The sequence below is a fragment of the Balaenoptera ricei genome, chromosome 1 (genome assembly GCF_028023285.1).
Source record: "Balaenoptera ricei isolate mBalRic1 chromosome 1, mBalRic1.hap2, whole genome shotgun sequence".
Classification (NCBI taxonomy): Eukaryota; Metazoa; Chordata; class Mammalia; order Artiodactyla; family Balaenopteridae; genus Balaenoptera; species Balaenoptera ricei.
The window spans coordinates 159,777,752-159,790,690 of record NC_082639.1 but is presented as its reverse complement, the minus strand read 5'-3'; the positions used below and the strand labels follow the sequence as shown (position 1 = coordinate 159,790,690).

General features: G+C 54.3%; 1 protein-coding gene across 6 annotated transcripts in view; it reads right to left on the bottom strand.

The window, feature by feature from the left end:
• Window positions 1-12,939, bottom strand: part of NFASC (neurofascin) — a 75,194-nt gene that overhangs the window by 28,287 nt on the left and 33,968 nt on the right. For 3 of the 6 annotated variants that reach the window (XM_059940055.1, XM_059940077.1, XM_059940099.1), the window contains 8 exons: window positions 12,636-12,833; window positions 11,746-11,816; window positions 10,183-10,405; window positions 8,065-8,180; window positions 6,238-6,442; window positions 4,945-5,067; window positions 3,659-3,832; window positions 1,229-1,243 (listed from right to left, as the gene is read on the bottom strand). In XM_059940055.1, the coding sequence (XP_059796038.1) occupies window positions 1,229-1,243; window positions 3,659-3,832; window positions 4,945-5,067; window positions 6,238-6,442; window positions 8,065-8,180; window positions 10,183-10,405; window positions 11,746-11,816; window positions 12,636-12,833 (1,125 nt within the window). The remainder of the gene's footprint in view (window positions 1-1,228; window positions 1,244-3,658; window positions 3,833-4,944; window positions 5,068-6,237; window positions 6,443-8,064; window positions 8,181-10,182; window positions 10,406-11,745; window positions 11,817-12,635; window positions 12,834-12,939) is intronic. The other 3 variants (XM_059940088.1, XM_059940066.1, XM_059940108.1) reach the window with 3 other exon arrangements.

Here is a 12,939-nt window from a genome sequence, read left to right as displayed (position 1 = left end):
TCACATCCCAGCAGAGGTGGGGAGGCACTGGCCCCTGCCGGCCTGGGTTATTTGGGGGCGGGGGGATGGAGAGGACTGGGGGTGGGAAGGATGATGGCAGCGCACCACCCAGATCTGACCGGTGGAGCAAACGCAAACAAAGGAAGCAGGGTGCGCAACAGAAACAGAATCAACCTAAAATGGCGGGGCGGGGGGCGGTAAATGAGCGAAGGTGGAGGGGAACCAAACCGGGTAGGGTGGCGTCCTCTTCCTAAGCCAACCCTCCAGTTCCTCGCGGCTCTGGCTCGCGGCTCTCCCTGCTGCCTAGAGCCTGAGAAGGCTCTGGCAAACCCTTGCCCTAGAGCCTTGGTTCTGCCTCGAAGGAGGGCAGCGGAAGGCACCCTGGGGCCCCTGCCTAGTTCCTCCAGCTTGAGGACCGGCCTTCGGTGGTGATGTTCCTCAAACCCACAACATGAGGACTTGAGACAAGGACCTTGGCTAGCAGGTCACCTCCTGCTGCAGACCTGCCTGCCCAACTCCTCACTGTGCGTCCACCTCCCAGACCCCAAGAGTGGACACTGCTCTTAACAACCAAGACTCTGAGAAGCTGGGTTTCTGAGGGGTGAGTGGGCCATCAGCGCATGGCGCCCACTGAGACTCCAGGTCCTGGGGCACCTGGCCCCATTCTGGGACATGCAGACTCGTTCTCACTGACTACAAGCCATGGTGGATGGCAGAGCTGGTGCCAGGCCCCATGCAGCATGCAAGGCCAGCGTGCACGGCGTGCTCACCCACAGGCCACCCTTTCAGGGTTTGGCAGCCTGACCAGGAGACAGGAGCCAGCTGCCCCCACTCCTTCTGGGGCGCAGCTGGCCACCCAAGGGCTGTGGACCCTTTCTCTGTGCTCTGAGATGTCAAGCCTGGGCAAGGCCCCAGGTGGCTCAGGGGAAGTAATCACTCAGCTTCAGAGAAAGCTGCAGCTCCAGAGAACAGGTCTGCAGCCTATGCATGTGGGGCCCCTTCTAAGCCAGCCTCCTTCTCTAGCGAAGGGAGGAGAATGCGTTTGATCTCCTCTGGTCCCATCCTCCACATACATCCTCCTGGAGAGTCTGGCTCCCCAACCACTGAAAGGGTGAGTCCGGAGCATGCTTTCACCCCAAGCCTCTCCCTCCTTCTCCGCTCTGGCTGGGCTGGACTCCACCTGCATTGCCCCATGCCATGCCCATTACCCCTGCTGCTGGTACGGTACCTGCGGTTGGAGCAGCTTCAGAACACAGCGCCCAAGATAGCCAGAGAGGAAGAGGGCGAAAGAACGAGAGGGAAGAGAAAACAGCACAGGTGAAATGACAAGACAAGCAATCACAGGACAGAGAAGGTTCTGGCTCAAATCTGACCCAGACGGTGTGGCCAAGTGCTGGTCACAGCCCTGAGGATGCCACCTGGTGTTCGGGGATCATGTTCAACTCCACTGGGGTCTGGCATGTTCCTATGGAAAACTTTCCTGGGTCTTGGAAACCTTTCTAATATACTCGCTTCTGCCTCTACTCAAGGACATCTAAGAGGTGGCAGCAGAAACAGTCCACCTCGAGTGCTATGTTCCCAGGTCTTTCTCAAAGGGTGTGTCCTTTCCTAGCTGGGCTGGGGTGAAGGAGTCTGGGTAACCCTCAGTGATGCCAGGAATTGAGGGCATAAGGTACAGGTGGTTTAGGAGGACATCAACGCCTGTCAAAAGGATGGTTCCTTCATCCCCAGGGGCAGGCGTTGAATAGTGCTGGGGTCGGGGGTGCGGGTCGGGGGGAGCGCATTTGGCTGAACACTCCCCACACCAGCTCAGCCTCAGAAGGCTGGGGCATGTGATGGACTGGAGCCCGGAGCCACTGTCCTGCTGTCCTGCTGCCCCGCTGTATTGTATGAAGTAAGAAACTCAACTGGGGCCTGAGAGCCCTAAAAGGAATTCCTGAATTTGCTGCAAACCCCTAGGTTGAGAAGAAAGTCTTTGTTCTCTTGTCCCCTGGAGCTGAAGATCCTTCCCTGAGGTGGTTACTGGGGCTGGGCAACGGGGCTTTGTTTATCTGATGTTCTGTAGTGGGGGGGAGATGGGGAGGGAGAAGAGGCTCTCTTTATGTATCTCCTTACAGAATTAAGTAATCAAGAAAGTGCATCATCCCTGGCCTGGCCTTTGGTAATAGGCATATATTAACCACTTACTCAAAGTCCCCCAGCCCTAATAAATTGCCCAAGTCCCCAGGAGATTGGAAGGGTGCACTAGGAGGGGAGCTTATTGTGTAGCTCACTCCTGGTTTACAAGAGCAGAGAGGTAGAGACAAAGCACTGTCAGCCTTTCTCTACATTCTGCCTGCCCCCTCTCCTCTCTGCTTCAGTGCCGGCCTGCTGGCCAGGGAAGTGGGGCCTGGGGAGGGATGCAGGGCTGCTTATGAAGCTGCACTGGGAGCCTGGGGTAAGGCAGCAGAGGCTGCAGGGTCTGGAAGCACTGCTCCTCTCCTGGGTTGGGGGTACGGGTGCTCAGGAGGTCCAATCAGGCCAGGGTCAGGCCACCAGACCTCAGCCTTCTGGGGAAAGCACTAGATAGGATAACCTGTTGTCAGCTTCAAGGATTCCTAATCACATCACCCGTTCTTTGAAGTTTTCCCTTGTAGGATCAACCCTCCTCCCCTGCACAGCCACTGCACTTCTGCCATCTAAACATACACAGCTCATGGTGAATTACAATTAGATATTCCTGTGGATGTCCCTCCTTCTAGACTGTGTGAGCTTATTAGCTTTATATCCCTTGTTTTGGGTACAGCGTCTGTCACCTCATGTTGTGGGTGCTCAAGAAATGGCCTTTGAAGAGACCATGGTACCTCTGGAGAGGCAGAGCCCCCCACCCGCTGTCATAGGGGATCTGCCAATATCGAGGTTTCTAGACGCTCGCCTGCCCGAGAGGTTCCTGGAAGCCAGCACGTGTGCAGATGGGCCTGGAGCCCCCTCTAGTGGAGTTCTCAGGCAGGCGCAGCTCTGGGGCGGGGTGCGACGCTGCTAGATGCCAGAACCCAGGAGAGGAACTCATGTGCTCTCTGTGGAGCTGGTTTGGCAAATGACTGTTTCCAAACCCCCTTTCCTCTCCTCAGCCTGACAACGCCCTCAATTCAGGCTGCAAGGAGGGACTACACCTCCTGCTCTACTCATGATCCCGGCAACCAACTTCAGTCACAGCTGTTCCCCTCTCTTCTCGGCGCCACCAAGAGAGAAGAAGGGGCACCCCCAGAGCCCTCACGGGGCGGTCTCCATAGTACCGCTGCCTCCCTCACTAGGCGAGCATCTTCACTACTCTTTGGAGTTCGTGAGCGCATTTACTTCCAGCACGCTTTCTCTCATCCCCTCAACTCAGCTACGATTCACACTCTCTTCCCTATTCCCCCACCAGAAGGAAAGATGACAGATGTTAAGTAGATGAGCAAGTCAAGGCCAAGTGGGGATCCAGGTCTGATTGCAACAGTAAGAAGATGTGTTTTCCAGATACATCGCCGGTACCTACCTCTCAGCACTCAGGGTGGCTCCCTCCTCTGGAGGGCTCGAGGGCCTGCAGCCTCTCCATCCCAGGAGGCCCAGTCCGTGTTTCTCTAGGCATCTGAATTCCCCGGGACCATTCGCCCCGAGGCTGCCGCAGTGCACCTACCTTCATTCGGGGGTGCTGGTGACTCCTCTGTGACTGCTTCCCCAGAGCCCACCTGCGTCCTGGCACTGAGGGAAAAGCGGTAGCGCGACACGGGGTCTGCTCTTTGCATCGTGAACTTGGTCTGATTGGGAGAGAAGTTTTCCACTATCTGCTTTCCTACTTTGGTTCCATTAACTGGGGAGAGACAGGTAAGTGGAATTGAACTTTAGCAACATTGACCATGATGGGTTATATAATCTGCAGCTGGAAGGACGAAGTCTTCCCGACTCTGTTGGGAAGGGAACCCGTGGAACCTGCCCGTGATCTTAAGGACTCAGGGGAGGGAGATGATTCAGAGGCCGAGGGCTGTGCAAGAACTCCTTTCCGGCTCTTTGATGACGCACCAGGGTAACACTTTTTCACTGATCTCATTATCGCCAGCTCAATGCAAAGTTATGTGGCTGATTCTGAAAGATTCAATTTTTAATCCTCAAGCCTTTTCAACAAGGACAGAACTTGAAGTTCCTTTTTTCCTTTCAAACAGAACTAGGGCAAAACCACTAGAGCTTTTCTTTGTTAATGCCTCCTTTGTAAAAGGCCTCCTTTGTAAAATATCTCAAAGGGGGAAGGTCAGGTCCAGAGATGGATTCAGAACCACATACAAGCACACAGCTGGCTATTAAAATCCTTAACAGCACAATACCTGTCCTTTGAGCTTCACATTGAGGCACAACATCACCCACTTTAGAAGACTTAAAGTTTTTCAAATGAATGACACTCCTGTCCCTGCCTGGTGATGCTGAACTCTTTAGGTGAGGTCGTCCCGACCCAGGCTCCTGACTGAGCCACTCCAAATTCCATGGCAGCTCTACATACAGCTGCCTTACCATAAATGGCATCTTATTAAGGTGTCCCTGAGTGTCAGTGTCGTGTGGATTCCTATGCACATACTATCTGCCCCATCGGATGGAAGGTCCATCAGGTAAGGAAACTTCTCTCCTAGACTTGTAGGTGTTAGACACTCTAAGATTCCTGAGGGCAGGGGTTGAATCCCTCATCAAACCAGAAGTCCCCTTTGTCTCACCGGGCCGACTGGAAGCTCCCTGCAGGAGGAGCTGTGTCAGGAGAGCAGGGATTGGGTCTCACTTGCCTCCCCTAACCCTACAGGAAACTTTTTCCCTGGCCCCTCTATCCCTCCACAATGACCTCTGTACCCATAGGCTTTCTACCTTGATTCCTTAGGAAAAGTGTTGAGAATGGGGTTTCTGATTCTCAGGTTATCCAAGAGAAAGAAGGGCAGAACGTACAGGCCACGTATTTGAGAGTATATCCAGTCAGGATCCCATTGGGGTGTTCTGGATGATCCCATTCCAGGTTGATTGTCTCCAGGTTGGGCTGCCGGACTCGGAAACGCCTGGGGGCACTGGGTACTTGGGGAAGGAGGAGAGAGTGGGGGAGATGGGGGAGAGAAGAGGGGCGGGCAAGATGAAGAAAACACAAAAAACAAAGCACAAGTATGCAGGCATTGACCTCTGGGCAAACCCCGTGCTGGATCACTGTTAAGCCAGAACCCAGAGAACTACGAGGTGGCCAGCGCCCATCGCCCCATCCAGGATGGCGTTTCCCCAGATCTAGGACAAGCATGGCTCAGACTCGGTTTACACGGGGAAGAAGTCAGTCAAGTTCTCCTTTAGCAACTACCCTGGATTCAACACGTTAGGCTCTGATCCTGCAAAGAAACCTCCAAGTTGGGCAGTCATTCCCAAGGCAGGGAACCAATGTTAGCCGTTTGGTAATAGAGGCTGCAGTTCCCAGTCCTCAGACAAGGATTCTCACCACTGGGTCCAAGCATCAGGCCCTGGCCTCTGGGCTGAGAATGCCGGGTTCAGGGGTGAAGAGAGAGAAACCCATGACGGAACATGTGGATGGTGCCCAGAGCACGAGCGATGGGGAGCGGCTGGTAATGAAAACCAGACGAGGAGGGGAGACAGGAATACAGAGACCGGGGAGAACAGAGGAGAGGACAAAGGAGGAAGAGAAGAAGAATGGGGAAAATAATAGTTAAGAAGGGAGAAAGGAGAAACAGAAGAGGACAAAGCCACTGCCCGGCTGGTTCAAGAGGAGTGGCAGGAACAGGAGATGCGCCGGGACCTTGGCCCGTGTCTGCCTCCCAGGACCGGGGCGCCCACTGCAGGGCAGTCTCTAGACTATAGTGGTGTAACAAGAGTGAAGGTCCTTGGGTATGGTAAACCAACCAGGTGCCTCTTGGGGTCAAGGTGCCTGAGCTCCCTCAGGAGGTGGTAGGCAGGCAGCCCCGGCTCCCGCAGTGCCCTCGGGAGTCCGTGTGCACATCCCGTCTGGAATCATGTCAGCAGCCAGCACAGTCTCGTCTTGACGTACAATCTCCTGTCAGGGCGGCCGCCTCGGTGACGGCGCTCCATGAGCACGGCCGGAGCTGCTCAGCTCGCAGCTCATCCCCCCTTGAGGTCAGGCAGAGGTCAATTTGCGCGGTCCAGGCCAAGCCACGCTGGAGCCGCGCAGGGCCACCTGGCCGCGCCACCCTCGTCCTGCCCTACCCAGGGAGCTGCGGCCAGACCTACCTCCTTCCGGGGTGGTGAACGCCTTGGTCTCACTGCGAGGCCCATCGCCTCGCCCATTGACCACAACCATCTCCAGCTTGTAGTTACTGTAGGGGAAGAGGCGGGACACCACGCCACGGAGGCGGTCGCCGGGGAAGCTGGCTTGCTGCCTCTTCTGAGACACCCACAGGCTCTTCAGCAAGCTGCTTTCCCTCCAGTAGTAGGCCTTCAGGACAGAGGCAGGCCGGTAAGGGTTCGGCCAGGCAGAGCCAGGTTAGTTGTTAATGGCGGTGCTCGTGGTGACCGGTGTTCCCTTTGCTGGCCACAGGCTCCAAATCCCCAACGACCTCGTCAGGCCCACAGAGGGCTGGGGGTGTCCTGACAGTCCCCATTCATTAGCCACTAGTGAGTGGGAATTGATGTCAAAAAAAATAAGAGTTTTTGGTTTCAATCATTTTCTGAGCCATGTCGCCTCTCTGGGGAACAGGCAAGTCAGCCAAACTTACAGCTGAGCGGCTCCATCTTGAGACTTCTTTCCAAGCTGGGAATAGGTTGCTCAGGGAGTCCATGCCAGAACCACAAATTTGAGCCAAGGGTCCAGGCACGGAAAGCTCTTTTCTGTGCTCAAAGACCGCATCACCTTGAGTTAGATTTAGTATGGTTTAGATTGGCAGCGGGCAGGAGTTGAAAAGCAGCAGGTTACCCCCGGAAGTCTGAATATAAGAAAGGGTTGGTTTAATCCATTGAAGTCAAATGGTTCCTTTTAATACTGTTTAAAGACCTTTAGGATAGTGACATGTCCAAGCCAATGGGAGACCAGGCTGTGGGGTGGCAAGAGCTTCGATGGGATGGGACGGCCTGTGCAAGGCGGTAGTGTCACAGGTACAGTCGAGAGAGTCTGAGACACGGGGTCTGATGAGCAGTGGAGGAGAAGCCCCAGGTCAGCTGTCACACGAGCATCACCCGGGGCCTCCAAGGGCAAGGTAAGGAGGAAGTCCAGACTTAAGAGGGGGACCCAAAGGGAGCTTTAGCCAAAAAAATCTCTAGGCAAGTAGGTTAAGGGTGCAAGTTGGGGAAGAGCTCATTTAAGCATATATATCACCTTGCCTTCCTTCCCCTACCCACCAAATCCATTTCCTGAGAAGAGACTGACTCCCTCTGTGTGCCCCCAACTGTCCATCAGCCAACTCTCGATGACCCCTAAGCCTGTGTTACCCTGGGGGCTACAGCCTCCCCAGGAACTTTTAAAAAGAGCTACTCATCAGGGAGAGCCTTGCATACCCTGGGTTTTCTCTCCCTTCCCTTTCAAAGAGAGAGACGTCAGGGATGGAAGAGGTGGCCAGGGAGAGCCAAAGGCCTTGATAATCGGAGTTGGCTGTGACAACAGGGAAGGGTTTGTACCCTTCTAGTGGCTCTTCCGGTTAGTTGGGGCTTCATGAAATCAGACTGGGTGAGGCAAGCAGCCCAGCGGGGGCCATTAGGAGAGGGGAGGGGTGTAGCTCAGCGGTGCCTCAACACTGCTTCTGGAGATACATGTGTGTCCACACACATGTATTACAAGCATAATGTGCTATGTATGGTCAACCCAAACCCAACACCCTTCACATGATTCTCTGCTGAGCAGAATCTCTCAGCATACCCGGTGCAGGATACATCTGGGTGTATATATATTTTTTCTGGGTATATTTTTGAACAGCTAACCCTAGACATCATCTTCTTGAACCAACTCTGGATCCAACAGCTATCCCGAGGGACCCATTCCAAATATCTTATGGCCCGCATCTGCTACCCCCTCGCCCTGGTTAGCGAGCTGGGTGGTTAGACAGGGCTCGGAGCTGGCTTCCTCACTCGGTACTCTCTGAGCTGGCCCTGGACCGTGTCGGGGTAGACGCGGTTCCACTGAAGGCTGATGGCTGTGCTGTTCAGGACTCGGATTTTAACATCAGTGGGTGCAGCCCTGGGATCTGCAATGTGTTGGGACAGAGAGCTGGTTATGCAGGCAGGGCTGGGCCCCCGACTCCAGAGTCCCCTCTGACTTGTTCTCTGCTGGCCTGCACCTCCAGCCCACTCTGGACACTGGGTACTCCCTGAGGGCAGGGGCCATGCCTCCTCCACCAGCCTGGACTTGGAAGAGTGTGGGGAGGCTCAGGACAAAAGGGCGGCAGCACAGGTGGAGGGCTCTGCCTACACGTTTAGAGGGCGATTATGTGCAACCATCACACAGAGTCTCTGTTTGCCCCCCCATCCCATTGTCCACCCTTCCCCACCCTGCTTCGGGTCCCGGGAGGCTTGTCCTCTCTGGACCGTGTCAGCGGGGCTCCCCTGTTCTCAGGCTTCCAGATGGGTCTGCCCAACAGGAGGTACCAACAGGAGCTCCCAGGGCAGGAGAGGGAAGATGGTATCTATCCCCCTGGCTGCCTCTTTGCGGGGTGGCAGGATGACAGCACCGCACTCTTCTACACAAGGGCAGCCCTCGCTGGCCATGGTGACTCGCCCGCCGCCAGCCCCTCAGGGCCAGAGTGGTGTAACAGCATCCTGCTGTTGCTGGCCCTCCAGCTGGTTTGCTGTACCTTGCTGTTGTCCCTCTAACCCTGTCCTCACATTAGAAATAGTCCCCTTTGAGTGGCATTTATTTCCTGCCAGGGCCCTGCAGGAAACGTTACCTACAGACTAAAGACACCCTAACCAAGTTCAGGAAAAGATTCTGATCCTGTGACTGCTTGCAAAGGGAGGGCCACTCCCTCCCCCATTACTAGTTCTCACCCCCGTTTTCTCTACTCTGCTGCAAAAGCAGTTGTGCCCCATCCTCTCTAAAGCATCTGCCGCAGGGGTACACAGATGCGATGGAAACTGTGAGGTGGTCCGTAAAGTCCATGGCTAGATGCTGCCTTTTCCATACTTACCCTCTAGTAGTCCCTACCGTCTTCTGTCCGGAAGTGTCTGCCACCACGGAGATGAGGAGTGGGATGGACGGAGGGCCTGCTGATCCCCTCTATTTATCTCCCAAGTGGGTCCAATACATAATCACTTCCAGGGAAGTGCCCAACCCTCACTTCCTCCCATCTCACCGTTATGAACCCCACTGGCCCCACTCCTGACCCCAGCATTGGCCCTTGTGACTCTGCTCCTCCCCAAGACTCTCCTCCTCCCTTCCTTCTGGTCACCTCATCCATCTACATGATTTCTTCTTGGATCAGACCCAAACACACCAGGACACGGATTGCCCTGACCAGGAGGGGCGTCACCGACCCTCCTGCCTTGCTCAAAAGCCTACAGGATTGATGTGCTGGGGGCAGAGAGGCTACCACCATCTGGAGAGCCAGGCACATACTGCTACATATATGCCCAGAATTGTGTTGATTTACCCAGTGACAGCCTCCAAAGAACTTCCCTTTTTATGTTCAATTCCAAGGGCCAAGAGCAACACTGGGAATGTTGCAGTGCCTGGTGTGGAGCATTCCAGGCTGGGGCTCTGTGGACCTTGCTCCCTCAAGGATTCCCCTGGGGAGCCCAGGGAGGAGTCTGGCCTGTGGCCCTGCTTCCGGTGGAGGCGTCTAATTATGCCCGTTGGGACGGATGGTCCGTGGTGCTAGCAAGCCCTGGCAGTAAGGTAGATCAGAAGGCCTGGGTTCTATTTTCAAGCCTGACATTTGCTATTGTGCAATATTGGCAGGGGTTTCCCTTGCAGGGCCTCAGTTTTCATGTTGATAAAGTGAGAGTGTTGGACTAGGTGACGACGTTCAAGAATACTAACTAGCGTTCAGATGATACCATCTCCGCTCCCGGCATTACCTGGGGCCTGTCTGCTCTAGGTCACTGTAGGGGATTTCTCTTCCCTGGGAACTGGGTGTCCCCCCAGGATGTTCTCGGAAGACCCCCGACCCGCTCTGAGGTTCCTGGTCTGTAAGGGTGGCCTGTGCAGCCCAGCCGTCAGGGTCCTGGGTGGGGACAGGGGAGGGTACTCACAATCTTCTCCGGAGTAACCGATGACAGTGCCTGGTTCAGGGCCCTTCCCAAAGTCATTTTCTGCCTGGACTCGGATCTCATAGGGCACGTAGACGGGGGTCTGCGCCACCACATAGCGGGAGCCCCACACAGTGACATTGTTCCAGGTCTCTCGGGTCTCTCTCCGCCGCCACTTGACGATGTAGCGCAGGTTGGGGCCAAAGGCGGAGGTGGCGTTCATCGGCTGAGCAGGGAGAGAGATGGCAGGAGTGGAGAGGGTGCAGGCAAGGAGCCCAGGCCACCCAAGGCTCGCACTCTTTCTGTGCCAGGCACCCTGCCCCAACCTGCCCAACAGCGGCCAGCCCCCTGGCAGAGCTGGGGAGACCATGGCCCCCACTCTGAGTCCCCCCGGAGCCTGGAGTCCTGTGAAGCCAGCAGCGTGCAGATTTTCCACCCAAGCCCTAGTCCCTCTGATTCCGCAGCCAGCCCCCTTGGCAGGTGCACAGGGAGCGAAAGCTTTATTGTCGACAGGACTCTTTCCTGTGATGGAGCAACCAGAAAACAAAATATGGACAGTGATATAATGTCTCCAAAGTCAGAAGGGGGTGGGTTTGGTTCAGCCACAGCATGCCTACTGCCAATGAACTCAAAATTCCAGATTTCAGTCCTACTTAATCCTTGCATGTCTGCCCTGTCCTTCCCAAAAGGCCGGAGCTGGGAGTGAGCAAAAACTCTGTTTTTGTTCCCTAAGGGCCTGGTCCGGGAAGCAGTCCCCCGGGAGCCTGGAATACAGAGCCGTAGACCAAGAACCGACCCTGGCAAGGTCCTGCAAGATGAGCCCCGGTGTCTTAAGTCTGGGCTCAGCCCAGTTGCCAAGGCTGCTGTGAAATCAGGCTCTCTGAGGATGGGGATGGTCGTGATTCCAAACTCTGTATCTCCCTGTTTCCATTACTCATGGCAACAGCACAAAAATGTTAATATTTCAGTGGGTGAATTTGCATCTCTTAGACTTGGCAGGGGTTTGGAAAAAAGTCATTTTGAGGCCACATATCCCAGTTTTGGTTTGGAAAATGTGGTCAGTGAGCTGAGATGAAGATGAGCTTTTTCAATCCTGGCCCGGAGGACATCTTTTGAGTCACCTTGTCCATCCTGGACTTACAGATGGCTGGCACTGGAGGACCACTCAGAGGCTGGTCTCTCCCCACTCCCAGCAATCTCCAGTGACAGGCTCCCAGAACACACCAAAGTGAGGTACTGGTGTTTGGGCTAAATCTTTCCTACAGACTAATCTAAATTTCTCCCTCTTCTGAAGAAGCCCATTGATCCCGCAGGACTCTCTGATTTTGCCAGACTGACATTCTCTGTTCCTTGGTCATCTCTGCTCCTGTCTCCTGTCTTAAATGTTGCTCTTAGACATTCCGCTGTTTGGTTTCTGGATGCTCAATGCAGAGAAGAGTAGCCCCCGCACCAGCCAGGTAGTCTGAGCCACCCTGCGGCCTTGGAGTCACAGGGGTGTAAAGGGTGAGGGCTCCCAGGCTGCGAGGCAAGCAAGCACATCATGGATGGGCTGCGAGGGGCTCTTACCGTCCACGTGATCTCCATGTTGTTCTTTCTGGTCCCCTCTCCCTTCACATCAGAGGGGTTGGACTCAGGGGCTGGAATCCAAATGGATGCAAAGTTCAAGTCCAGTCTGTTCATCACTGGGGCACAGTAAGCAACCTCTCTCCCTCAGCCTGACTGGTCCCTTCTACGCTCTGTCTTTTCTCAGCATCTCTCAACACACTCTGTCCCATAAGCAACTGAACTCGCTCTGCCACTTTCTCATACGGATGATGTGCCTTCCTAGCTAAGATTTAAACCCCCCAAAGCAGGGATAATTTCCTTTGAATTTTAATCCCTTACAAGACAGTATTTATCATAAGGCTTTCCACACTTTAGATGATCAGTACAGCCAACTCAGTGTGGATTATCCCCTTTGTGGATTATCCACTAAGTATGTTTAATACCAGACTGGTTTACCCTGGCATTCAACATTTTTTGGGAGCATCTCCACCCGCAATGAGCCAGCATGATTTTAGAAATCTAAACACTTCATTACCCAAGTGTGTTAAGAAACCTGGTGCAACCCCAGATTATATATTTCCACTGCAAATCTTTGCCATAGCTCTTCCCTTTAAAGCAGAGCATCAAGAATTATTCATAATATTAGTAATAATAAAAATGACAGTTAACTTTTATTGTGTGCTTGCTATATGCACATCACGGTAAGTACCCGAATCCCATTTTCAAACGTAATCCTCACAACAGCCCCATGACGGAGATGGTGTTATTATTCTCTGTTTCACAGATGAGGAAGCTGAGCCTTGGAGAGGTTAAGTAACTTGCCCAAATTCATGTGGCTGGGGACCGGGGGAACTCAGTTTGAACTTGGGGTACCTGGCTTCAGCACCTCTTGTTAGCCCTCAAGCACTCACGTGCTCCACTGGTTCGGTAGCGCTCGGACGGGAGGCTGGGATGGCTGCTGCCCACCTCATTGATGGCAATGACCCGGAACTGGTAGTTGACATAGGGGGACAGCTGGAGGATGGCTGAGTTGACACTGCCTGGGAACTTGGAATGGTCATGCCAGACCCCTGGCTGGAACTGGTCCTCTTCAAACTGGACAACGTAGTCTGAGGGGGCAAGGAAGACAGGGCTGTTTGGGGAGCTGAGTTAGTGAGTTCTTTCTCAAGAGCGCTCCTTCATGGTTTCCATTAGTCTTTATAATCTCCCTTGGGT